The sequence below is a fragment of the Aotus nancymaae genome, unplaced genomic scaffold, assembly GCF_030222135.1.
Source record: "Aotus nancymaae isolate 86718 unplaced genomic scaffold, 86718_ANA_hifiasm-v0.15.2.pri h1tg000108l, whole genome shotgun sequence".
Lineage (NCBI taxonomy): Eukaryota > Metazoa > Chordata > Mammalia > Primates > Aotidae > Aotus > Aotus nancymaae.
In genome coordinates this window covers 9687920-9715912 of record NW_026988523.1, presented here as the reverse complement: position 1 = coordinate 9715912, position 27993 = coordinate 9687920, and the positions used below count along the sequence as shown (strand labels likewise).

Genomic DNA, 27993 nt, shown 5'->3' with positions numbered 1-27993 from the left:
CAAATTGAAGGTCAAGTCTCAATCTTCACCTTAGTGGCTGCTCAACAGCAACAGTTGCCAGTTCCTTCTTTGGTGAAAACCATTCTTCACATGGCGTTGTGAGCCTGCTTTGGTTTTCCTCAAATTCTGTGTTCTGTCTGTCTTCTTGGTTGGATCCTCTCCTCTTCCTCATTTCTGAATATTGGAGTGCTTCGCGACTCAGCCCTAGGGCCCCTTTCCTAGCTGCACTCACAAGTGATCTCACTTCATTTTCTCCCATAGTTGTAAATTCCAACACATGTGTACATGTGTATATGTTTGTATGCCAGCTTTCCATCTTCACACATGGCCTTTCTCTTGAAATCCTGGTGTTTATGTCCAACTGACTGTTAGATTTCTCTACTTAGATGTCTGATAGGAACGTCAAATTCAACATGTCTAAAACCAAATCCTTGATTTCTTTCTTTCAGATCGGTACCTCCTCCCAGTGTTGTCCTTCTCAGTAAATGGAATCATTGTTCATTTGATTGCTCAGGTCATAAATCTTGCAGTAAATCTTTACTCCTTTCTTCCAATCCATTGTCTGATCCTATAGGCTCTACCATCAAAATATATTTTGAATATGCCAACTTCTCACCACCTCTGCAAGACCAGCTTTGTCCAAGCTACCACTATGTCTTACCTTTACCACTGCAATAGCCACTGTACTGGTCTCCAGAATTGCCCTTTCTTTCTACTTCTTAATCAGTTAGACCTTCTTGATATGGTCCCTGTAATCTCAAATTCATCTTTCATTTCATTTCTCTCCTGACTGCATGCCAGGCTCACTGCCTTTCTTGGTGGTCCTGGATCATGCAAAGTACACTGCCCTGCCCCTTTAAGGCACTTGTACCTGCTCTGTCCTTTATCTAAGATGTTTGGGGCTTACTCCCTCACTTCATTCAGGTCTCTGCTTAAGTGGCATTCCTTGGAAAGGTCTTTCCTAAAGTCCCCAATCCCATCTCTCTTTATCCTCTTACTTGGCTTCATTTCTTCATACCATTCATCCTACCTGGCATTATACAGGTATACTTCAGAGATATTATGGGTTCAATTTTAGACCACTGTAATAAAGCAAATATCACAATAAAGCAAGTCACATAAATTTCTTGGTTTCCCAGTGCATGTAAAAGTTATGTTCACACTATACTGTAGTCTTTAAAGTGTTCAATAGCATTATGTCTAAACAAACAATGTACATACCTTAATTAAAGAATATGTTATTGCTAGAAAATGCTAATGATCATCTGAGCTGTCAGCCAGTTGTTGGAGTCTTTTTGCTGGTGGAGAGTCTTGCCTTGATGTTAATGGCTGATGACCGATCAGGGCGGTGGCTGCTGAAGGTTGGGGTGGCTGTGGAAATTTCTTAAACTAAGACAACAATGAAGTTTGCTGCATCAATGGACTCTTCCTTTCATGAAAGATTTCTCTGTGGCATGTGATGCTATTTGATAGCATTTTACCCACAACAGAACTTCTTTCAAAGTTGGAGTCAATCCTCTGAAACCCTGCCACTGCTTTATCAACTAAGGTTATGGAATATTCTAAACCCTTGGTTGTTATTCAATGTTATTTTAACAACGTTCATAGCATCATCACGAGGAGTAGATTCCCTCTCAAGAAATCACTTTCTTTGCCCATTCATAAGCAGCAGCTCCTCATTCATTCAAGTTTTATCATAAGATTGCAGCAATTCAGTCACATCTTCAGGCTCTACTTTTTATTCTAGTTCTCGTGCTGTTCCCACTATATACACAATTACCTCCTCCACTGAGGAAAGACATCCTCAAAGACATCCATGAGGGTTGGAATCAACTTCTTCCAAGTTCCTGTTAATGATATTTTGACAACCCCCATTAATTACAAATGTTCATAATGGCATCTAGAATAGTATTATTTCCAAATGATTTTCAATTCAATTTGTCCAGATTTGTCAGAGGAATCACTATCTATGGGAGCCTTTACTTTACAAAAACATTTTTAAAATAAGACTTGGAAATCAAAATTACTCCTTCATTCATGGGCTACAGAACAGATGCTGTGTTTATAGCCATAAAAACAATATGAATCTCCTTGTACATCTCCATCAGAGCTCTGGGATGAGCAGGTATATTGTAAATCAGCAGTGATATTTTGAAAGAGTTTTTGTGTGTGTGAGAAGTAGGTCTCAACAATGGGCTTAAGATAGTTCATAAACCATGCTGTAAACAAATATGCTGTCGTCCAGGTTGGATTGCTCCATTTATAGAGCACTGGCAGAGGAGATTTAGCATAATTCTTAAGGGCCCTAGGATTTTCAGAATGGTAAATGAGCCTTGGCTTCAATTTAAAGTCACCAGCCATATTAGCCTGCAATAAGAAAGCCAGCTTGTCCTTTGAAGCTTAGAATCCAGGCACTGACTTACCCTCCTTAGCTATGAAAGTCCTCAGTGTCATCTTCTTCCAGTAGAAGACTGTTTCAACTACACTGAAAATCTGTTCTTTAGTGTAGCCACCCTCATCAACGATCTTAGCTAGATCTGGATAACTTGCTGCAGCTTCTACATCAGCACTTACTGCTTCGTCTTAGGCTTTTATATCATGGAAATGGGTTCTTTCCTTCAATCTCATGAACAACCTATGCTAGCTTCGAACATTTTTCTGTAGCTTTTTGATTTCTCTCAGTCTTCATGGAATTAACCAGAGTTAGGGCCTTACTCTGGTTTAGGCTTTGCCTTAAGGGGAGGTTTTGGCTGGTTTAATCGTCTATCCAGACCACTCAAACTTCCTTCATATCAGTAAGAAGCCTATTTGGCTTTCTTATCATTCATGTGTTCACCAGAGTAGTGCTTCCAATTTCTTTCAAGAACATTTTCTTTGCTAACAAACTTGGCTGTTTGGCTCAAGGGCCCTAAGTTCTGGCTTAGCTCAGCTTTTGACATACCTCCCTCACTATGCTTAATCATTTCTAGCTTTTGATTTCGAGTAAGAGATGTCTGCTTTTTTCACTTGAAAACTTAGAAGCCATTGCAAGGTTAATAATTGGCCTAATTTCAATATTGTTGTGTCTTAGGGAATAGGGAGGCCTGAGAAGAGCGAGAGAGACGGGAGAACAGCCACTTCGCGGACCAGTGGGAACACACAACATTTATTGATGAAGTTTGTTATCTCATATGGGTGCAATTTGTGACACTCTGAAACAATTATAAAGTGACATCAAAGCGGGTGCGGGAAGCACTGAGGAACCAGGGAGAGGCCAGAGCCTCAACCAGCTCCAGGTCAGCCGGGTCGACTGATTGAAGAGTTTCCCCTGGTTCCTCAGTGCTTCCCGCACCCTCGAAGGTTACATATCACAGATCACCATAACGGATAAAATGGCAATGAAAAAGTTTAAAATACTGTGAGAATTATCAGAGACATGAAGTAAGCACATGCTTTTGGAAAAATAGTGCCAGGAGACTTGTTAGACACAGGATTGCCACAAACCTTCAATCTGTAAAACAACAACAAAAACAGTATCTGCAACGTATGCAATGAAGCAAACCACAACGAAATGAGGTAATTCCTGCCTATTTATGTAATTTATCCCTTTGCTATTAGAATTCAAGCTATGAATTCTATGAGGGCAGGGACTTTGCAGGTTTTGTTCACTCCTGTGTTCTCAGGACCCCAAACAACGCCTGACAAATAACAGGTGCTCAGTAAATATTTATTGAATGAATTAATAAAACTTGCTCATGAGTTTCAGATGGGATAAAAGCAGGATATAAGACAATTTGGAAGTCTTTTCAACACCTTAACATTATGCTTAGAATTTTTAAAAAACTGCATTCTCAAGTACAGTATTTTCACCGATTTTCCCTAAAACGCCATGAACTTTACTAGAAATTTCTTAGGTGTAAGTAGAGAAGATGTGATGAAGGAGTCACAATAACTATTGATCTTTTAAAAACATACCTGAGATCATGTTGCTTCCCTGCCAAAAGTCTCCAGTGGTTTTTCATTGCACTTTGCCTTATATTAAAATTCCTTCTCAAGGCATTTAATCTGCTTCAGCCGACTGGTGAACCTCGTCTTTCTTATTTTACCTCCCCACCATCTCAGCAGTCTTCTTTGTGTTCCAACACTTTGTGAACCAGCACCAGGCTGGTTCCTGCTAAAAGGCCTCAGTACTTACTGAACACTTCCCACTCTCTTCACCACACAGCTGGTTTCTTATTCGGAGATCAAAGTCTAAACCCCAAAGTGCCTTCCATGATCAATCTACTAACAACGAGTGGCTCCCTCCGCACACCCCAGGAGGTGTGCACCTTATGACTCTGTCTTGTCTTTATTTATCATCAGAAATGACTTTGTTGTTTTTCCATCCCCCACTAGAGTGCAACCTCTGTGAGCATGGGGACCTTGTCTGCCATTCCCAGTAGTACCTCTGCTGCAGCCTGCCTCAGAGTGGGTGCTCCGTGAGTGTCTGCTGTGGAATGAATGACCCCATCATGTCTGAAGGCTGGCTGTGTCTTCATCAGAAAGCTTCTTTCCCTCTTCCATCAGCCAGCCTGGCTGACCTAGAGCTGGCTCAGGCTCTGGCCACCCCTGGGTTCCCCAGTGCTTCCTGCACCCCCTGCCCTGTACCTCTCAGGTCATTACCTTGATGGCCCCCGTGGCTATCTGGATATGGTGCAGCCGTCGCAGTGTGCTCTCTCTGTCAATGAAGTAGGAGGCAGCGAGCTGGTGCAGAGTCTCCAGGGACACAGCTGAGCTGTTCCCACTGCCCCCAATTATAGAGGCACCTCCTGTTGTCTCCGCCTTTCTGCCCAGTTTCCGCTTGTCCACAAAAATGGTCAGGGACTCTTCTCCTATGGTGAAAAACATGAGTTCATTGGTGAGGCTCTCTGCTCTCGAATCCCCTACCAATAGAAACATAAAACCCTTGGCCAGGGTAGATGCAGCTGAGAGAGAGAGCGCAGCCCCTGCTGCCAAGCTCTTCCCCCAGCCCTTACCATCTTTAGAAGAGGCTCATCAGAGGGAGCCACAGGCCAGCAGGCCATGCTGCCTGAAAGGCCCTCTTCCAGAGCTTAGTCCCCCTGCCCTCAGCTTATCCATTTAACATCCTCTATTGAACTCCGTCTCAAGTAATCCACCTCCAGAGAGGAGACACAGTTCTCTCAAGTTGTTTATGCTCCCTCAGGAAGGGCAAAAGCCTCGAAGCTCTATCTCCCTCTTCCCCATCAAACACTCAACACCTGCCACATGCCGACAGCTGGCCTGAGCCCTGGGAGAGCTTGTTTTGGTTGATTGGACAGTGAGCTAAATGTTATAATAAATCCTTCTTTCTTCTTCCCAGGGCAGAGGGAATTCTGCATGTTCAGAGCTTTTGATCCTGCCCTGGGTCTTAGCCCATATTGTTCCACCCTACCCCTACCCTCCACCTCACAAGGGGATGATTCACCAGTCCAGAACCATTGGAATTAGTTTGGATAGTTTCCAGTCTTTATAGAGAGGAAGAGGGGTCAGGGACTCCACGGACATCAACTTACTTTGCCTGTGGGTCTGATCACTGCAGCCACAGCAAACATTAGAAAGTGGCGAAGTCTCAGGGGTTAGGTGGCTCGGCAGCACGAAAACTGCGAGCTCCCCCTGCTGTTAAGTGCTTCGTAGGAGCCTGTCCACCCCCAACCACCTTACCCAACATCCCCTCCTCAGGAGATCCTTATAAGCAAATCGAAATGCTCTGGGGTAAATTGAGATGTTAAGAGACTACACTGTTTACAAATGCACCGGAAAGACTTCTCGGGCAATAAAAGGCCAGTAAGAACAAAAGACAGTTGGAGCTACACTGCATGAGTCTTAAAGTTATTTCCAATGGTCCGGCAACCAGTTAGCTTGAAATCGTGATGTTGCTTACCTCCAAGAGTGGCGGAAAGTAAGAAATGAGTGCCGTACTTTTTTATCAGGTTTTCCGTAACCTGTTGCAGATTGGGTCTCCTTCCAAGGAGGCGAATGTTCCGGATAAACTCTGGGGCAAGAGGCAATGGCAAACTGAAGAAGTCCTTCCTTTCTAGAGCCAAGTTGTTCACCTTCCAACGGGCAAACTCCCTGGAGGAAAAGCCAAGGGGTAAGAAAAAGCTGGCGATTTCAGAGCAAGAGGCATAAAATCTGAAGTAGGTAATGTTCTTGCTCCACTTGCAGTCATTCATCTCCTCGCAGCCCACATCCCCCCAGCTGGAGGTGCCCAGAGCCTGGAAGAGGCCCCCTGGCCTCTCCACCTGGCCTGTCGTTCACATGCTGTTAGAAAGCTCTATCTCCACTGACCTCCATCAGAGCCTCTCCCAGCCAACTTTCTCATCAGACAGTAGCTGATTAGCTTATTCACACGAAGTCATGGTTTACAGTGTAGAGTAGTAGAATAAACAAACATTGGAACAGTGGTTTGGAAAGATATGATCTAATCACAGTTGTCTTACAGTGAATGAGTCACATCACCTATCATGGCCTCAGTTACTCATCTGTGATGTCAGGAAGGTTGCTCCAGAACCACTGCCCTCACTTTCTAATCTCTGATCTCCTTGACGCTCTCAAAAATTATTGAGTTCCCATGTTTGTACATGTGGCTATTGAGATTTATCATTTTAGAAACTAAAATAGAAAAAATCACGTTTATTATTTTATTTAGAGATAACATTATTACTATTTTTTTTTCCGGGCGTGGCGGCTCACGCCTGTAACACAAGCACTTTGGAGGCCAAGGCGGGCGAATCACCTGAGGTCGGGAGTTCAAGACCAGCCTCACCAACATGGTGAAACCCCATCTTTAAAAAAAAAAAAATAGAGATAACATTAATAAACTCATTACATACAACATTTTCATGACAACTGTATGTTCTGAAACAAAACAAATTTAGCAAGAAGAATGGCATGGCTTTGCATGTTTGCAAATCTCTTTAATATCAGGCTTAGCAGAAAAGAGCTGCACTCCCATATTTGCTTCTACATTCAATCTGTTTTCATAATTGTGGATTTTCATCTTTGGTACTACACTAAACTAAACAGATGGTAGTTTCTTAAAGGTTAGTTACAATATGGAATCTGAAATTGTATCGGTGAACTTTTCATATTTTGTTACATTAAAATCCAGTGTTCTATATTGTAATCTGAATGGATCTTTTTATCCTGCATAATGTAAGATCATGTGTTGGTCATCTGGAAAATATCAGGTCACTGAGTTATGCAGATCTTCCACATTTTGACACTTTTCATTATAAAATATTAAAACATCTATTTAATATCATGACCAATCTCTTCAAAGTCTTTAAATATTAGGAAAATGTCAAGTTCATGAGGATGAACCCAAGTTTTCTAAAATTTGATTTTCATTTAAAAGCTTAAATTTTATTATTGGCAACAAATACTGTCAGTTTTTTTCCTTGCAGAGACTGGCTTAGTTAATTCTTTTTTTTTTTTTTTTTTTGAGAAACGTCTGCCAGATACTCAAGTCGGAATAACCGTAGTTTGTCTGTTGCTTATGCTTTCAAGAAAAATGGAGTTTCATGAAAAAAGTGGCTAGTCCAGCTTGCAACTCAACCACAGAGTATTTTTTTTTTGAGACAATCATAGTACTTAAGCAGCCTCAGATTTGCTTTATGTGCACTTCCATCTTACAAAATACTAAAAACACATGTACCCGAGAGTCAAGATTTAATAAAATTAATAAATGTTATTGCTTTACGGACATTCTTAAGTGAAGCTAGTGTGTGTGTGTTTAGGTGCAAGTGCATAGTGATGAAGAACACATGAGTCCTAGTGTTATCTGGTGTTACTGCCTTTATTCAAATTAAGGTACCAGCAGCTTTATTTTGCACCTTCGGTGCCAATGTCAACATGAACACTCTGAAATAGACAAGGAGGATCCATATTTTGAGAAGCCTTATTCTAGAACATAGCAAAGTTGTTCCTTTCTAATCCTGTTGAAGATTTTAATTTTCAAGCTTTGCTCCTCACTGAAATGTTTGCATTTTAAAGGGGACAGATTTATAAATCTTTGTCTTGGGATGAAACTTAAAGAATCATATGCATTAATAAGAAAGTTTTCCATTGTCTCTCAAATTATACTAGTAAAAACTAGCTCCACTCCTGTAGGAAGCAAAAAAATGTAAAGTCTTCACACAGTCTTCACCCATCCCAACTCCGCTCATGACAGTGTCCAACCTTGGTTTAACCTTCCCCAAATATCCATGAAATGCAAATGAGAGGGTTGCATAAAAATAAAATAATTAAAAATAGATTTTTGACAAAGGGGCCAGGAACACACATTGGGGAAAGGAAAATATCTTCAGTAAATGGTGCTGAAAAAACACAATATTCACATTCAGAAGAATAAAACGATCTTTCACCAGGTACAAAATTCAGCTCAAAATGGATGAAAGACTTCAATGTAAGACCCAAAACTATAAAACTAAATAGGGGAAAAGTTTTATGACATTGATGTGAGCAAGATTTTTTGGATAAGAACTCAAAAGCATGGGCAACAAAAGCAAAAATAAACAAATAAGATTACATCAAACTGAAAAGCTTCTGCAGAGCAAAGGAAACAACAGAGTGAGGGGACAACCTACAGAACTGAAGACACTGTTTGCAAACTATGAGTCTATAAGGGGTTAGTATCCAGAATATAGAAAGAACTCAAATAACTTAATAGCAAAATAACAAATTTTTTAAATGGGCAAAAGACTTGAATAGATATTTCTCAAAAGAAGACATAAAAATGGCCAGCAGGTATATGATCCAAATGTTCAACATCACTAATCATCAGGGAAATACGAATCAAATGCACAGTGAGGTGTCCCCTCACCCTAGTTAGAATGGCTATTACCAAAAAAGACAGAAAATAACAAATGCTGGCCAGTGTAGTAGGGGAACTCTAGTACACTGTTGATGGGAGTGTAAATTAGTGCAGTTATTATGAAAACGGTATGGAGATTCCTCAGAAAACTGAAAATAGAACTACCATATGATCTAGCGATCTCACTACTGGGTACATATTCGAAGGAACTGAAATTAGTATATCGAAGAGATATCTGCACCCTCATATTTATTGCAGCATCATTCAAAACAACCAAAATATGGAATCCACCTAAGTGTCCATCAACTGATATACACAATGAAATACTATTTGGCTGTGAAAATAATGAAGTCCTATCATTTGCAGCAACATGGATGAACCTGAAGGACATAATGTTAAGTGAAATAAGCCAGGCATAGAAAGACAAATACCACATAACCTCACTCATATGTAGAGTCTAAAAAAGTTGATCTCATGGAATTAGAGAGTAGAATAGTGGCTACCAGAGGCTAGGGAGGGTAGGGGGAATGGGAGATGGGGAGAGCCTGGTTAACAGAATCAAAGTTACAGTTAGGAAGAATAAGTTCTGGTGCTCTATTACGTAGTAGGGTGACTATGGCTAATAATAATGTACTGTAGATTTTAAGTAACTAGAAAAAAGGATCTTGAAAGTTATCACCACAAAGAAATAATACGTTTGAGGTGATATATATACTAACTACCCTGATTTGATTATTATTCAGTGTATGCATGTATCGAAACATCACACCATACACTGTTGTGCCCAATAGACATGTACAATTATATGTCAATTATGAACAAAATTTTAAAAATTAAAATTATAAATACATAAAAATCCATGCCACATTTGAGGCATAAATCTCCCCATCTAACTCTAGAGACTGAGAGAGGAGGAGCATGTGTCAAATGTTACTAGGGAAACAAAGAAAAACGGGTGACTAATAATTCATGGTTCCAACAAAGTCTTCAAAATTCAAGCTGTGTAGCTTTATTTATCTGAGCAGGTAAGTTCATAATAATACATTGTCAGTTATTTTCTTTGTGGAGCAAATACTAAACTTTAATTAACGTACAGAGTATTCGTCAAAAGTATTTTCTATCCCAAACCCCACTGCAGGGTAAAAAACAGTTGCTTAATCTCATCTCTAATTGGCTGGATGGTGACTAGTGTCCTCTCACTGGTTAGTTGATAATTACATTGATGAATCATAAAATCAGGTTACTAAAAGCAGAACCCTTAGAGTCATCCAACCCAGCCCCTTTGCTTTGGGATAGGTCACGTCTAGACTTCATTAACTAAGAATTTCTAACCTATTATTTTTCTAGATTTCTAGAGGAAAAAAGACATCATTACATAGTTTCTTACAATGGTCAAAGCCCCTCACAGAAAGGAAAGGCCAACTTAGCATAGAGGTGGACCCCACTTTAATTAAATCTAATAAATAAAAATTGGTAGTCAGTTGTCTGGCCCCGTCAGACACTGGGTCTGGATGGGAACTACGAACCTGTCGTGTCGTCATGTTTCTCATAAAACAGAGAGGACAAGTGGTTTACCTAAAGCAATATAACCAGTCGATAATAGAACCAGCACAAAAAGCTAGTGTCCTGACTCTCCTTCTATGCTATTAACAGCAACTATGATGGCAGTGACAATAGTCACAACTGAGACCCAGAGAGGTTAAGAAAGTAGTGTGGGTGAAGTCACACAGTTAGTAAATGGCAGAGTTGTGCTTAAAAACCAGGCCAATATCATACTGCTGTTTCTATAGCACTGTTTTCCTTCGTGTAGATGAGGTTAAGTGTATTTTATTGCATTCTATTTTTTGTAGTATTTAGTATCCTTTAACACAAATATTTTTATTACCCGGAACATTCCACTTTTTAAATTTCCTACACAAAACATGGATTAATTGTAATTCAAAACACAGCATAACATTTATACCAGAGCAAAATGTTCCTGGATTAAGGCAGTTTTAACATGCCCATTTGCAGAAGAAATTGAGATGCCTCAAAAAGCCAAGTCCATACAGAGGGTACATGGGAGGAATCAGAGATAAAGGCCTGAGTCTAGTTCCCGTGGCTGCTAAAGAAATCACAACACAGAATGAAGAATGACCTAGAAAAAGGAACGATATTGTCTAAGGAAGCTTTTTTATGAGCAAATAATAAAAAATAATGGCTAACATTTAATGAATTTTTAGTATGTGATAGATATTCCAAGCATCTTTCAAGGATTAGTTAATATTATACTCAAAATACCATATAAGGGGGAAAAATATAATTATCTAGGTACAAATAAGTCAATTTGTCCAGCAGTTAACAGCCAGCAGGTGGCAAGGTTAGGATTTAAACACAGACTGGCTCCTGTACACACAGTCTTTGCCACTAGGCTATACCGCCTCCACCTGTGGAACTCAAAGGTTTAACAACTGTGTTATTGAGTAGAAGTATGTGCGTGCGGGGAGAGAGAGTTTCGATAGTGCCATATAGGGACTATAAAGATAGGGATTATATTTGGAGAATTTCATCGGAGAAAGAATCCATAAGAATGCATACAAGCGGTGGCCAGGTGCAGTGGCTCACGCCTGCAATCCCAGCACTTTGTGAGTCCGAGGTGGGTGGATCATGATTTCAGGAGTTTGAGACCAGCCTGGTCAAGATGGTGAAATCCCATCTTTACTAAAAATAGAAAAATTAACTGGGCGCAGTGGCGGGCACCTGCAATCCCAGCTACCTGGGAGGCTAAGGGAGGAGAATTACTTGAACTCAGCAGGCGGAGGTTGCAGTGAGCTGAGATTGCGCCACTGCCCTCCAGCCTAGGCAACAGGGTGAAACTCCATCTCAAAAAAATAAAAAAATGGAATGCATACAAGTGGCTACATTTGCCAAAGAACAAAAAACACACAAGCCCAAATCTACTTTCAGCATAAACTACAGTGGGCTATCAACTCAGAATTAGGCTCAAGTGGGCATGGTGGCTAGTGCTTGTAGTCCCAGTTACTCAGAAGGCTGAGGTGGGAGAATCATTTGAGTACAGCCTGGGCAATATAGCAAGACCCCTGTCTCAAAAAATATTAGGCATAAGTCCTCAGCTACAGGAGTTCAAGTCCAGCCTGGGCAACATAGCAAGACCCTGTCTCAAAAAACATCAGGCATAAGTCCTCAGCTACAGGAGTTCAAGTCCAGCCTGGGCAACATAGCAAGACCCTGTCTCAAAAAACATCAGGCATAAGGCCTTAGCTACAGGAGTTCAAGTCCAGCCTGAGCAACATAGCAAGACCCTGTCTCAAAAAACATCAGGCATAAGGCCTTAGCTACAGGAGTTCGAGTCCAGCCTGAGCAACATAGCAAGAATTCTGCCTCAAAAAAGAAACATTAGGCATAAGTCCTCAGCCACAGAACGGTTCACACTCTGAGGGCTCCCAGTGTTTTTCTCTTCCACCCCAGTAAGTTTCTTCCTTGCCCTTTGGGGCCCTTCATAGATCAAAACAATGGAGAAACATCTGTGAGTGGTATTCGAGCCAGAAAGTGGTAAAAATGTGCTTACAGAACTTATTAACCTGGTTCTTTCCAGCATCTGCAAACCTTAGAGGCAATACTGGAAGGCAGCCTAAGCTATTCAAAGAAGAAATGTTCATTTCCGATTTTTCATTTAGCAGTTTTTTCCCCCAGTAATAGAATAATCAAGGCTCTTTTTTTTTTTAACTAGGAAAAGGATGTTTTCTATATATCAATTATATTAACACACACTGCTTCAATTAAGCCATCATCTTTGTTTCAATTAAGATATCAAGTAAATCTACATTTCAAGTTGGCCATTGCTCCTAAAATCTTCTCCCACTGTGTTTGTTACACAGTAAACAGTCTGAGAAAGCAAATATTTCTAACAGTACTATAGTCGCTGTGTAAAGTGTTTGTAGAATAGGATAGGCCACTGCAATCAGGGCTCACAGGTTGAGCCAAAGGGTAAAGAGAGCTTTTCACTGTGGACTTTGCCTATAAAAAGCATTCACATTGCACATCTAAAGGATGCTTCAGTAAACTACTAAATTAACAAATACAGTCCATTTTCCATCTTCCTCTAGCATGTTTTAGGTTAGCCTAGAGTAAACGACATGTATTCTGTGGAAGGGTGAACATACCCATAAAATAATTAAAAAGCAAAACAACACCCAAGAAAGTATAACCCAGACTGGAAGGTATAATCCAGCGCATTAAATCACCCGTGCACACCAACACACAGAATACTTTACATATAATGATACCTAAATAATCAGTGTTGAAGTAATTGTAGTTATCTTTGTCCCAAATTGCATAACTCTAGTGGTCCAGATTGCCAAAAAATGATGCTTCTGGTTGGATTTCCCCAAAATCCAAAGGGGGCCCACAATAGGAGAGTCAAACCACAGCCATGCCAGATCTCAGGCACGGGAGCTGCAGCGGGGTTTTGAGACTTGGCCAGCTCTGGGTTTGAAGCCAAAGGTCTCCGATGTGAATACTAAATGACTACAAGGTGTTCCTAATTCAAAAGATGTAAATAAAAAGTGCTGCCTCCAGCTGAAGCTACTGATTCTTATGTCAGCAGCCACCTGCAGTACTGTGTTACACAAGGTCAACAAGAAATCTCCTAGCAAGAATCCCCCTGCAGGGTCTCCCGGCTGAAGATGAAAGGCTCAGAAAGAACACAGCTGGGGTCTTCCAGCCCAGGTGCTGTTTCCAGCAGTTGCACACGGAAGCACCACTTTCTAGGTTCATAAACTGAGAACATTGACCAGGCCCCTGTGAAGAGTCATTATCTATGAAGCCTCCCTCCCTATGAAGACTTAAGGGGGAGAATATAAATATAAATACACACACACACACACACACACACACACACACACACACACAGAGTACCTCAGTGAAGCTGAAATCTAGAAGTACAGGTTGAGTAATTCTAATCTGAAAATCTGAAATCTAAAATGTTCCAAAATCCAAAACTTTTTGAAGCACCGACATGATTCTCAAAGGGAACACTCACTGGAGCATTTAGAATTTCATATTTTTAGAGATGCTGATCCAGTATAATGTAAATATTCTAAAATTTGAAATAAATTCAAAATATTTCTGGTCCCCCAAATTTTTTGGATAAGTGATACTCAACCTGTAATGAATACTGCAGCCTGCAATGTGGGTGGTTGTGCTATAACTTTACGTGAACAGCCAGATTATTCTGTTACCAGTTTTTTAATAGATTTTCCATCTTTCCATCTCTGCAGGGGAAGCATGTTCAGGCCCATTTCCAAGTCCACAGATAGGGCTGTCATTTGGAAACTCACATCCCTGCATCCTAAGCATGCAGCTCTATCCATCCCCCTCCACCGTGGCACCCCAGCAGGCTTGGCACCAACCTATCCCGGTGTCCGTGTGCCCTGCATGCTAGGACACATTTGTTCCTCCTGAGTTAGACTCCAGGCTGGGTTTACTGAGGAGGAAATCAATGCTGCTTCCAGCAGAGCCAACCAATCACTATTCTGCGTTTCTCAGAACAGGACTTGAGAGACTGGGGGCAAGTCTTACGGCAGTCATGGAACCCACTTTGCAAACAATGACAGAAGGAGTGGGCTGTCAAGATAGGGACATTGACCTTCTCTATTCTTTGACACTCCTGATCTATTTCCAATAATCTTTTCTTGGGGGGCACCCAATTTTGGGTGCTCAAAGAGACTCCAGTGCTGAAAGGGACTGGGCTATTATTCTCCAAACAGTTGTCTCGATACGAACCAAATTGGTTTTCCCTGAAAAATGAAGGTAGACACAGGACATGTTATTGAATAAAATATTTAAGAACTTTGGAGCAAAAGCGATAGACTGGCCATAAGCCAAGGACATAGTTTTCTTGTCATTTTTCCTGTGACTTTACTTTGTCTACTTAAGCTGTCAACCAATGACCCATGGGATATTTTCTCACATACCGACCAGTTCTGGGTAAGCGCAACCGTCTTTGTTCTCAGAGCCTTTCTCTTGGAGATCTGCCTTTCTCCAATTAGCTTGAGACTTGCCAACTGGACAGAGGAAACTCAGTAAGTACCACTGAGCGTCACATCGCTGATTTTCCTAAAGAATTTCAGATGGAGGAAGGCTTCTCTTTGCCTTTCTATGAATATACCTCACATCCAGAGCTACTGCTCCCATCATAGAACTCAATCCACCAAGCGATGACATCACCATTTTGTCTTTTTCACAGGACTCACATTTTTCATCTTGAAAAACTCAAATGAACAAGAATAGCCAAAGCCAACATGTACATTGAGGGATGCCAGTTTTTCACCCAGTGACTCAGCTATGATGGTTTCACATTCTCTATCAAGCTGGACATTTTAGGAGCTTAAGGATATTTCACACCTTGGCTCCTATACAGAGGCAGTATTTCTAGACACATCACATCACCAGGAGATTTCTATCTCAACAACAGATTACTGTAATGTACTTAGCTATTAGTGACTTTACTGCTATAATGAATAAGACATGATTAATCTGGGCTATAAAAAGAACTGATAATAAAAACCATAATCCCATATATTGTGTAGTGCTTTCCTGAGAGATTACAGGAAGGGCTTAAGGCAGCCACGGAACCCACTTTGCAAACAATGACGGAAGCAGTGGGCTGTCATGATAGGGATGTTGACCTTCTCTGTTCCTTAGTCCTCCTGGTCTATTTCCAACAGACTCTCTTTTGGGGACACCTCCTCCAACTTTTAGTGTTCAAAAGGACTACGATTCCGAAAGGGACTACGCTTTCTCCAAATAGTTGTCTTGATAATGAACTAAACTTGTTTTTTATGGCACACAATTTTTACACATGCTTATTTTATCTATACACAGACCTTGGGAGAAAGGGAGAGAAAATATCATTAATCGACTATTAAGCTTTTACATGTTAACACATGAGGAGACAGAGAAACTGAGAGAAATGACTAGCCCCAAGTCTCAGTTGACTAGTGGTAGAGTTTGACTAGAACCTAGACCATACTACAATGATTTTTCTGTCTTTGTGATCTGCGCTCAAGCTCAGGGACTACTGTCCACCTTTGTTATACTTCCTAGGTAATTACTTTGCCTTGTTTACCACTGTAGCTGGGAGAGATCCCCAGGCAGGAAGGCTTCAGTCCAGGAGTCATTTGGTTAAGTAATATCTCGGCCCTTGCAACTCTTAGAGACACAAGAGCAGAAATGAGGCCATTCCTCCCCTGATGTCCTGGTGCTCTCCGTCCTTCCACTGTCTGGGAGAATTCAAGAAGCCTGGCATGGAGGTAATTTAGCAGCCTGCTGTGTTCTCAAACAACGGCCCGTAAACAATGATTGGCCAATTTCATTCTAATCTTCCCAATTTTGCTCTAATTAAAATCAAGCTGCAGCTTTCAAACAGTTTAATTAAGGCTGATTGGGAGAAATGGGGGAGGGGAGAGTCAAGCTTAAAGGAAGAGGAGGAGATCACTGTTTGGCTAGTCTCACACTGCCCTGGTGGGGCTTGGGGACATAGGGAGGGCGCAGAGAGTGGTGTGTTTATAGAATCAACATGAACGACAACAGACACATTGGAATGAGTGCCCAGTCAATCTATTCGACCAGAAGGAACTGAAAAGGAGCTGAGACATGTGTCTTCCCAGGCACAAACTGTCAGATCTTCCCTGACATCCCAAACTGCTCCCCAGCATCTCATCTGCTCAACTGTGGAGAGCATGGCTCTGTTCACCACTACGGCCTCCCATTGTGCTTGTCTTTGCTCAGCAAGCTGATGGCCCCTGCGATGCTTCTCCCATCAAATGTCTTCATGAGCTTGCTTTATCTACTTGACTCCAAGAGAATTCCCACAGACTGGTAATTCCTTCCATTATTCTACAAGTTTATTCCTTTTGCAAACAAACAGCCCCTCTGGTATTTTGGTGCACTTAATTTTTATATAGGCCATCCTTCTTTGGACTGAATAGTTTTAGTTCCTTCAACACAGTTTCCAGATTCCTAGGCCTACATGTGCAACCTTTTCTGCTTGCAATCTACCCTGTCAATGTTATTTCTTTTTAAAGATGGCAACCAAAATTGAACACAATCCGGTAGATCTATTCGGAGCCACTGAGAGTGTATTAGGATACAAGATCTGAATACATCATTATCACCATCATTATGACCATTATCATAGTTTCAATTATTAGTGAGACCCTCTGTTTCTAGTAGATGCTTTATATATTTTTAAATTGTCACTATAATCTTACAAATGTCAGTGTGGTTGACTGAATCAGCATTCTCCCCAGTAACAGAATGCCACTGGACATGTAACTTTGCAGTAACACTCACTTGTGAGGAAGGAGCTTATTTCCCTCCCTCATTGATATTGGGCTTAGCTATGTGACTTTGCTTCAGACAAAGAAATGAGGGCAAAAGTGACTGCGTGCTGATTTGGGGCCAAGACCTCAATAGATACTGAATATTTCTAGTCTCCATCTTGCATTTCTGCCCTTAGTATGGATACTGAATATTTCTAGTCTCCATCTTGCATTTCTGCGCTTACTATGAGAATTGCTTTTCCCAGGTACTGCAGGTGCTGATCTTTTAGCCTGGGCCCCAGAATAAACACCATTAGAAGAAACACCTAATTACCTGCTTGCAGGCCTGCAGCATAAAGCAAAGCCAGTCCAGCCAACCTGCACATGCATGAGAAGAATAATTATTTTATTATTTTATTTTATTTTTTTGAGATGGAGCCTTACTCTGTCTCCCAGGCTGGAGTGTAGTGGCATGATCTTGGCTCACTGCAGCATCCGCCTCCAAGGTTTAAGTGATTCCCCTGCCTCAGCCTCCCAAGTAGCTGGGACTACAGGCACGCACCAACATGCCCAGCTAAGGAATACATTATTTTTAGGCTACTGAATTTTGTTGTTTTCCCATGCATCATTGTAGCAATAGTTCAATGACACACACCACAAGCTTTAGTCCTATTTTATAGCTAAGCTTGTTGAGGCTCAGATCATTTAGGACACACACCAGGACACAAAGAGAAGGAAGAGGTAAAAGCAGTCTCTGCTGTTGCTGCTATATATATTTTTTTTATTAATGCGCTTGAATATTGTATTCATTTTTTTAAAGACAAAAATATTCTTTGCTAACAGTAATCATATCAATCAGCCAGTATCCCATATTTCTTTCCAGCCCCAGAATTTTTTTTTTTTTTCACAAGTATCACAGCCAAGTCAGGTCTCTTAAATTTGTGAAGCTGACATTTTTAACTTCAATTTAGGGCTTTACATTTCACCCTCTTTTTGCATTCCACCCCTTGTGGCAGAGGCTGGGAAGCTGTTTCCAAAGATGTTTCCATTTCCTCCTGGGCTCACAGATGGTCAATTTCCCACCCCCACCCCCAGACGGCTTCCTCTGCATTTAAACATAGCCATGTGACTGAATTCCACATTGGAATATGAGTCCAGGTCTAGTCCATCAAACCTCTCATGAAATCCTTCCTGCTCTTTCTCTTCCCTTGTCTACCAGGATCTAGTATTCTGAAGCCCTAAGGGATGGCAGAGTGATGAGGTAGAAGGAGTCTTGGTCCTGAATGATTTCCCGAAGCAATCTCCTTTTACGTCTTCCATAAATTGCATTGGAGTGTGATGTGAGCAAAAGCAGAAACTTTCATTAAGTCACTCAGATTTGGGGACTGTTTGTTTCAGCAGGTAACCGACTTTGATTAATACCGTCTTGATTGTATCTATCCAATATTGTAGCCTGATGAAACAATCTTGGCTCTTGATCTCTTCATTGTATTGCCTATCTGGATAAGGGTTCGATTACTGTTTTTTTTTAATTGTCCCTGTGGTCAGGCAGCCATGCTCCCATTTCTCCTCAGCTCAGCAACAATCCTGAATGGGGTCTCCCTTCTTCCTGCTTTCTGGGTCTAGGTGGGAGGTGGTGTTGGCCTCGAGGCCTGGTCTTTTATGCTGTGGGATCTTGGTGTGTGAGTCATGCTCTACGGGGAGAATACCTGTCGCTGTTAATGATTTACTTTGGACTATCTATAACTATAAAATCAGTGGCTAGATTAACTCAAGCTACAGTTAAGGAGAGCAGTATGTATACTGTAAGTGATAAATCCAATTAATGTACAGAGTTCTACGCATAAAGCAAGTCTGATAGAGTAAGACTACCTATTCTTTCTTCTTTCTCGATTAATCTCTCTTTATTTTTTCCCTGTGCTCTTCTCCAGCTTCCCCACTCTTTTTTCCATATTTACTAATGGGCAATCCGTCACAGAAAGAAAAAGCATTCAGCTTAATAAACCAAATCTTTTTTTTAGTTATCACCAAATAATCCTACAAAGTACTATTATTCCACCAATATTACTAATGAGAAAAAATGAGGCTCAGAGACGCAAAATAATTGACACAAAGTCACACAACTAAAAGCAGCCGAACTGTAATTTAACCCAGTCATCCTGACTCTAGAGCCTTGAGTCTCAACAACTTGTTTACTCCTTCATCTAATTTGGTCCCAGAACCTCCTACACCTACTGAATGGTTTCATCCTCTTACTATGCCCTTATGTGTGGCAGACATCGTGCTGGGGTCGGGAGATATAAAGGTGAAATACAACATGTTCTTTGCCTGAAGGAGCTCAGAGCCACGTGAAGAACAAAGATAAATAAACAAGAGCACAAAAATCAGTTTGTATGGCAAAAAAAATGAACAAACTGATGGGGAATCACAGGTAGGAATAACTAACTCTTGTAGGAGTCAAAGAAGACTTCATATGGCAATGATACTTACTTGAGTTTGAAAGGTGAGAAGGAGCTCAGTTATCAGAGAAGATGGAAAGAGCTTTTTGGGTAGAGGGAATGGGTTATAGGAAGACACTGGACTTCAAAGGGGCCTTCTGTGTCTTGGCAAATCTGGAGGTGTTCATTGGGACTGGAACAAAAGAAAAACAGGAAGAAATGGCGGGCACAATCAGTGGCAGAGGATCAGTATTCATTGTCTATTTGTTGAAATAGTGAATGAATGGATTTGGAAGTGACTTTTATGCTAAGAAAATGGGTTTGGGTTTTCTATTCTGGGTACAGAAGGACCAACAGAGGACTTAGGCAGGTTGCATTTGAGAAGCAAGGAAGTACAAGTGGTAGACAGTGAAGCCAGGGGAAGAGAAAAGAGGCTGGATTTGAAAGACAGTTCTGAGATGGGAGCCATACAACTCAGATGGAGAGAGAATGGAGAAGAGGTAGGAGTTAAGCAGCCAGGTGGCCGTTCATACCGGAAGCATGGCAAAGAGTGTAGGAGACACAAGTGTATTAGGACCTGATAAGTTCCGCACTCACTATGATTTTACCACACAAACTAAATCTAGGTATACAAAATCAAACCACATAAGAGCTGGATGTAATCCTGTGAACTTGGATGAGAAACGTGTATTCTCTAGACACAACTGCAGCACATTTCCAGTGTTCCTCGAGGCACTGAGATTTCAATTCCAGAAGAGTCACCCTGTGTCCTGAGGTGTGCCTGTGACCTGGCATCGCTGTCGCTAGTCTTTGACAATGGCACAGAATGCGAGATTAACTTCTGGGGAGAAGTCTGGGGACAGGAAAATGCCCGACCTGAGAAACTCTAAAATGAAAAACTGATATTGATCCATGACAAAATTCTTGAGTACTTTGAAATGTGAGCGAGCAAGCAAGCTCCCTAGGAGTCCGGATTGGTTTAGGAAGACAACCTCATGTCAAAACAAATTTCATGTATTTTCTTGATGAAGAAAGATGGAAAGGGGAGAGCTGGGGAAAAACAAACAAGGACAGCTTGGGAAAGAGAATTCGAGAGGAGGGGAAGGAGGAGGAATGAAGCTCTGGAGGGAAGTTACAAAGTGCGAACGAGTCTAGGAGTCGGGGAGACTAGTAACTGTTTTCTAGTATCTAGAGTGCTGTTGTGAGGAAGAGACAGACTTATTCTAGAGAAATAAAAGAAAGCAGAATCAGGACCAATAAAGGAAGGTTACGGGAGGAAAGACCATGATTCAGTTTCCAAAAGATCTTTATAGTGTTTCAGGCTGTTGAATATAAACTGGCCCCAGTGAACACCTCATGGCTGGAACTGTTCAAGCTAGGGCTTATTGACTGCCTTCTTGAGTGTCTACAGAGTGGTTGTCTGTACTAAGTAGAAAATAAGTGATGTTAAGTTTCCTTCTAATTCACAGATTCTGGCATCACTTAGCTCTGATTTGCCGTCCCACATTGTCAAGCTTCCTTCCACACCCAGGCACTGTGTAGCTTTGGCCTCTTATCCCAGGCTAATAAGCCCTGTGGTTCTCAGATTTCATCTTCTAGCCTGACTGTGATATGCAGCCACCAACATGCACACATCTATCCTGGTGGTTGCAAATGACAAAAAAAATGTATTCTCAGCCTCCGCTCACATTTCTATTATGGAGTCCCACTTGTGCCTGAGTTTCTCAATGGACCAAGCCAGCATTCAGGGACTCCCACAGCCTCTTTTCCTCTCCAGTCCTCTTTTTTAGTGTTCTTTGTAACTTAAGGATGGTTTGTAAATTTTAAGTTTTGAAATTATTTTTTAATCAACATATAATAATTGTACATTTATAGGGTACAGTGTGATAGTCCAATCCATGTATGCAACATGTAATGATCAAATAAGGGTAATGCCCCCCCTTTTTTTTTGAGACAGAGTTTCGCTCTTTTTACCGAGGCTGGAGTGCAATGGTGCGATCTCGGCTCACGGCAACCTCCGCCTCCTGGGTTCAAGCAATTCTCCTGCCTCAGCCTCCAGAGTAGCTGGGACTACAGGCGCGTGCCACCATCCAGCTAATTTTTTTGTATTTTTAGTAGAGACGGGGTTTCACCATGTTGACCAGGATGGTCTCGATCTCTTGACCTCGTGATCCACCCGCCTCAGCCCCCCGAAGTGCTGGGATTATAGGTGTGAGCCACCGCGCCCAGCCGGGTAATGTCCTCTTTATTAGACTCACAGTTTAGAACATATACAGAATCAGCCAAGTAAGAGGCTGGCTTACAATGCTAAAGTTTACCTCTGTTACTAGTAAACCAACTACGTAGCTCATGTCAAGGGATCACTAGGTGTTTACATGCCTCTGTGGATCCAGGAGAACTCACTCCCCTAAGAGACTTTCTTCCTGTCCCTCCTTCGTCACCAGTGTGTCCCCAGGTGAGGCAGAGGCTCTCCTGGCAGACAAGGAAAATGAGAATTCTCTAGGGCACTGGGGCTCATAATTAAGAACTTGGTGAGCACTGGTTCTGGCTACCTCATTTTTCTCCCACCTGGCTTTCTGTCCAGCCAGTAAGACTTCTTACTCACTCTGATTCACTCTCACACCCAGAGCTTGTTGGCTCTTTGCAGAGGAGGAGGAAAGAGGCACACTTCTGGGCTCAGAGGAGAACCTGACAGGGTGGCAGAATTGTGGAGCATTAAACAGGTACAGAGGAGAAGACATTGCTGGGGACCCCTGCCAGATTCCTGCATCTTCCCCAAAACATACCCTGGGGATAACAGCCCTAATCTGCCCATAGCTATGCCTACAAATCTTAAAATAAACTCAGGGACCTCAGCCTCTGTGTCTCTCTCACTGCTTCACCTGAGTGCATAGTGTGCTGTGGATGTGAAGGCAAGCAGGACTGTAACAGAGCATATACCAATCTCATCACTATAAAAAAATTCAAACGTACAAAGTAGACCAATAAGCAGAGATTGCATGTAACGCCAAAGGCTTCTTCTGGCTTTATGAAAATACTCCGTGAAATATAAGACATTTCCAAGTGGACATGTGTGTTTACTTACCTGATTCTAAAGTCAGCTGGTAGGGATTTACTTAACACTGAATTTTTATAACCCATGGCCAGGCAAGAAGTAAGACACTGCATCTTGGAAATGACATTAAGTGTCCCTCAAGTAGAGGATTCGATTTACAGAAATTTGATTTTATCACACCCTTGTAGAAACACACCAGCAGCACAACCAACACATACAGAATTTGCTGTGGGTGCATTGTTTCAGGAAGATCCATCTGTGGCTTCCTCCCACTCAGGGTTCCCTGGAGCCTAAGCACAGATGGAAAACTCTTGTGGAAACAGAGGACTACAGGGTCTTTGAGGGAGATGGGCCATCCTCCAGCCTTCTGAAGCCTGTCTTCTGCATTTCAAAGACCAGCCACAGCCAGAGACACTATTTCTCTCAGAGCATTACGTAGCCCAGGCTCACTGATTTATTTGATTAAACAATTATCATTAATGGACAGGTCCCCTATCTTATTGGTTGAGTGCTGACTCTTCCTCTTACCAGTTGTGTGATACCCTCTAAACCTCAGTGTCCTCATCTGTTACTGAAGTGTACAAATAGCACACCCTCATAAAGTTCTTACTAGGATAATTTTAATTAATGTTAATAAAGTACTTAGAATATGATGAGCATTTAATATACGTTAGCTACTAGTATTCATTAATGTCATTAATATCTCGTAGTATAGAGAGAATTCTTTGCTTTCTTTCTCTAAGTTAAATAGAAATTTTGGGCCAGGCACAGTAGCTCACGCCTGTTATCTCAGCACTTTGGGAGGCAGATCATGAGGTCAAGAGATCAAGACCTTCCTGACCAACATGGTGAAACCCCGTACTAAAAATGCAAAAATTAGCCAGGCGTGGTGGCATGCGCCTATAGTCCCAGCTATTCAGGAGGCTAAGGCAGGAGAATCGCTTGAATCTGGGAGGCAGAGGTTGCAGTGAGCCGAGATTGTGCCACTGCACTCCAGCCTGGCAACAGAGGAAGACTACATCTCAAAAAAAAAAAAAAAAGGAAAAAAAATTTTTGACCAATTATTTCGGATTTTTTCAGACCCTCTATTTCCTTTGTCACCTTACTCTTTTCTTTCCATGGGAAAAGTGGGGAGATTGGCAAGAGTCTGCTGTTTTCATCCATATTTTGCAATACTGTGTAGAGTCCATGAGTTGAGATCCCAGTTCACAAAAGGCTCTCGTCTCTTGGACATTCAAGCCCTGCAATGGGCAATGCTTCTGATCATGTCCCCCTCCTCACAGTCACCTCACTTGGTAGAGCTCTCCCTCTGAGCTTTCTGGCTTATCCCATCCACACAGTCCAGGGATGACTTCTCCAGTTGCTTCACTTAGGATTGGGCAAACCAATCTGATGGACAAACCCAGTTGACTTTAGTTTGGGGTAAAGGTGGGATTGTAGGACTGGCATCACCAGCTCTGACTCAGGTCCAAGCTGTCCTCTGCAGCCCAGCTTACCTTGAGCTCCTTGTGAGCAGACGTGGCTGTTTGTACTCCTAAAAGGGAAGATGGTAACGGGTATGGGAGCCAAGCTCCTCTCACCCAGACTTTTTACTATACCACAGATTTCCCCCACTTCTAATCCTTTCCATACATGGGTCTTACTTGAAAACAGAACTCTCTGAGGCCTGAGCCGTCTACTTCAGGGTGTGTCCCCAGCCCTTACAGAGTGGCCAACACCCTTAAACCCTGGATAAACAGGGGCTGAATGAAGAAATGCCCCACCCTGTGCCACTCACTGTTCTAAGCTCCATGTACTGAAATGATTTTCTTGTGGGATACGTGGGAAGCTCTGGAGTGACAGAAATGTAGCAGAAGCTGAATACAGAAAAAAATATTGAGAATCCTTGACCTAGAAAAAGCTATTCTCTTAGAGAGAAAAAGACCACATGACTAGACAGTGTCCCTGTCGGCCTGCATCTGTGTCATGACAGTTTCCAGATGAAGTCTACCTCACTCCTTTCTACACACACACACGTCTCTAAAAAGCAGTCCATTCATGAATAAAATTAATTATTTCTCGAAGCAAAAATTAATCCTATTTTCCTCTGCCTAACTCAAGATCTCTCACCAAATCTCATCTGAAAACAAAACTGGTCTTACCTTCCCCCCTTGGCCATCCTGAATGCTCCCTTCATTCCTTCCAAATTTTTATTTTCACATTTTCTCTTCACAGACCAACTTTGCAATCTTATCTCAAGCCAGGGTGGCTAACCTGGGTATAGCCCCCAAAGACAAGGGAAAATGTGGGGCAAGAGCCATCGTGTCCTGGGGATGCTTGGGACTGGCATCCTAAGAATTCATTCTGACACAGCACCCATAGACCAAATCTGTCCATCAATCACTGAGAATGTAGTAAATTTCTTCTCTCTAGCATTTGAGGTGATGAATCCCAGTGCATTTTCTGGTGTGTATGTTGTCACTCAAACTGGACTGCTAATCTCCCAGAAATCAGTAGTATGCTGTTTTGTTGGTCTTTCGTATTCTGCTATAGTGCCTAGAATAATGTGTTGCACGAAGGAGACGGTCCATAAGTACTTGAGGGAGGACCGAGCGTGCAAAAGTATGGTGTGGTAACCTTACCCTGAATCCAATCGCTCAAGCATAAATGATGCCAATTTTAATGTGAACCAGTAGAGTAACAGAACCTTAAAGCACCACGTACCATCTTCTCACCAGGTGAGAATTCATACTCTATTTTTCTAAAGTAGAAACGTAAGGAGTTGCTTTTGGTCCTACTTTCTCTACACATGCAGTGATTTTTACTTCATTTTACTTACTCCTAATGCTAGAAAATGACATGCCTCTTCAGGTGGGAGTTTTTTTTTTTTTTTTTTAATTGCACCCTGGAAGAAATCAGCATCTAAGAGGTATTTTTTGGCATTTCTGGCATTTCAGAGAGACAAAATACGGCATTAAAAGCCAGGGGTGAAAAACAGGGAAAGGAGGAGAATCGTTATGCACTTCTTGACATGCGACTGGCTGCTCGGTCACATCTAGTGACTCCCAAGCCTTTGGTTTCACTGCTAAGCCACCTCTAGTGCTTCCGTACCTGTGGTTACACTGCTCCCGTGACACTGATTCCTAAGCCACGTCTAGCGCTCCCATGACTTTGGTTACACTGCTGCTGTGTCTACACCACCGTTCCACAAGCCTCCACCTGGAGAGTCCTCAGTCATTTGTAGGTTTTTGCCTATGTGTTACCTTTTATTCCAGCTTTCTTTGACCTTCTGTACAGGGTAATATAGCACTTGCTTACTTATCTGTAAGTTCCATCAGATCAAGAACTCTGTCCGCCTTGTTGACAGTCTGTCATCAGAAACTAGTGCAATAATAAGAACCAAGTTGGCCCTCAAAAATGGATGTTGAGTGAATGACTATGTCTCTGCTTATGTTCTTGAATTATGGTTGTTTATGTAATATTTCTCCTTGCTTCAAGAAAGCAGAATGCTTTTTCATTCGGTTCTTTGTATGCACATAAGAAGGTTCCATATAGGTCTGTTGCACCGATGTGGTATGTTTCTATGCCAGAAGTGGAAATAGAATTCTGCCCAAGGATAAGGACGTGCTGGGTCCCTCATCCAGATACTTCTGGGATAAAATTCCTTGGGTGGAAGGCCTAAGGCGCCCTGTGCTGGGTCTGCCATCTAGATTAGGTATTTATGTTACAGGGCCTGTGCGTTTAGGCGGTACTGGACTCTTCGCTAAAGCAACTTCTAAACATTTCGTTCTGTCCCTCTCCTACCTTCTCAACCCTGTGGACTGAGAAATAGTGCCTGTGACCAGAACTCCAGGCTCCTTGTTGCCACATTGCGTCTAATTTCACTCTAATTTAAATCACAATACCAGTTTGTGTACCCTTCCTTTATCTCCTTCCATGTCAAGAAACTCCCTCATGGTCAAAACGCAAACCCAGTGAGAAGTTCAGAGATCAACCAGTTTACTCCGGGCCTGGTGGTTTATGCAGAAGAGCTAGCCTCCTTCCTTCTTTCCATCCACCTGAGAACTACAGCTTCCGCTCCCGAGCCCTGCAGCCGCATGATAACGTAGGCTTTCTCTGCCTCAGTGGCTGTAATGCACACCTCGGAAAGCGCTGGGATTTACCTAGGCAGACTGAAGTTTTCTTTGGTTGCCGTTTATTTATGCGGACTCTGATCTCTTAATTGGAGACGGTGCCTCTCCCAGGGTTCGCTGTTTATCCAAATCAGTATTCGTTAGTCAGAGAGACGTGGTCCAGATGATAAATCAGCTCTGGAGCTCCTCCTGTGATTGCTTCCACAGCTGCTGTCTGCCTCCTCACCTCTCCATCTCCCGGGAGGCACCCACGGGCTGCTTCTAGGCCCTCCAGCCTTTTCTGCTGTTCAACTTTCCTCCCAGCTGCTGTACCTACTCTTATGAGTTCATGTGCCTTGGCACTAATAACTCCTAGATTTACCCTCCCTGGACTCCTATTTTATTCCATTTGCAATGCCTCCTGTAAATAGTCTCACTGCTGCAAATACATCATGGGGGATGCTGTCTTCCCAGTACACGTTCTGTGCTTCTCCGCTCTGGCCATTTTTGCTCCCCTCTCCATCTCCAAACACTTGGTGCTGTACTCCTCAAGCTCTGATGCCATTTTGTTCATCTGAGGATCCTGTTAAAATGTAGATTTTCTTTCCGCAGGTCTGGGGAGAGGCCTGAGAGTCTGCATTTTTAACAAGCTCGCAGGTGATGCTAATGCTGGTGGTCCACAGACTGCACTTTGAGCATGCTGGGAGGCTGGTCAGCAAAATTTACAAGGTCACCAAAAGTTGGGTGGGCACTTCCTTCACGTCTAAGCTATTGCCAAGTCTTATTTTTCATCCTGATGAATTCCAGATTTTCTTTCTCAGCGTCGCTGCTCTGGTGCCTTGTTTACCGCCTCATTCACCGGTCACCCGATTCTATCACTGGTACCCCTATGGCTTTTTAGTTTTCAGCTTCGTTCTGCAAATATGCCAAATATGCATATATGTCCCACAATATGATTAGACTATGATGTCCCTTTTAGTCAATAAAGATAGTTATTTAATTCTGTTTTGTTTTGACTTCTAACATTTGGCTTCTAATGTATCCCCAGACCTTCCCTTTCCAAAAACAGGTAGCTAGAAATAGATGTAATAATGACTAAGGTCAATATTTTGGAATTCCATTCAGCAATGCTTTCCTCCCAACCACTCATCATTCTCTATGATTTCTAACTTTCTCTCTTAATGTTAATGTATTCTTTCCGAGTTTTAAATGTTTCATCCTAGTGGCTTGGATTTTTTCCAATCTCATGATT

General features: G+C 42.0%; 1 protein-coding gene across 2 annotated transcripts in view; it reads right to left on the bottom strand.

Moving 5' to 3' along the window:
* Positions 1 to 27993, bottom strand: part of BRINP2 (BMP/retinoic acid inducible neural specific 2) — a 110811-nt gene that overhangs the window by 18975 nt on the left and 63843 nt on the right. For both annotated transcript variants that reach the window (XM_012444621.2, XM_012444622.3), the window contains exons 3-4: positions 5900 to 6090; positions 4642 to 4850 (exon numbers count right to left, since the gene is read on the bottom strand). In XM_012444621.2, coding sequence (XP_012300044.1) covers positions 4642 to 4850; positions 5900 to 6090 — 400 coding nt within the window. The remainder of the gene's footprint in view (positions 1 to 4641; positions 4851 to 5899; positions 6091 to 27993) is intronic.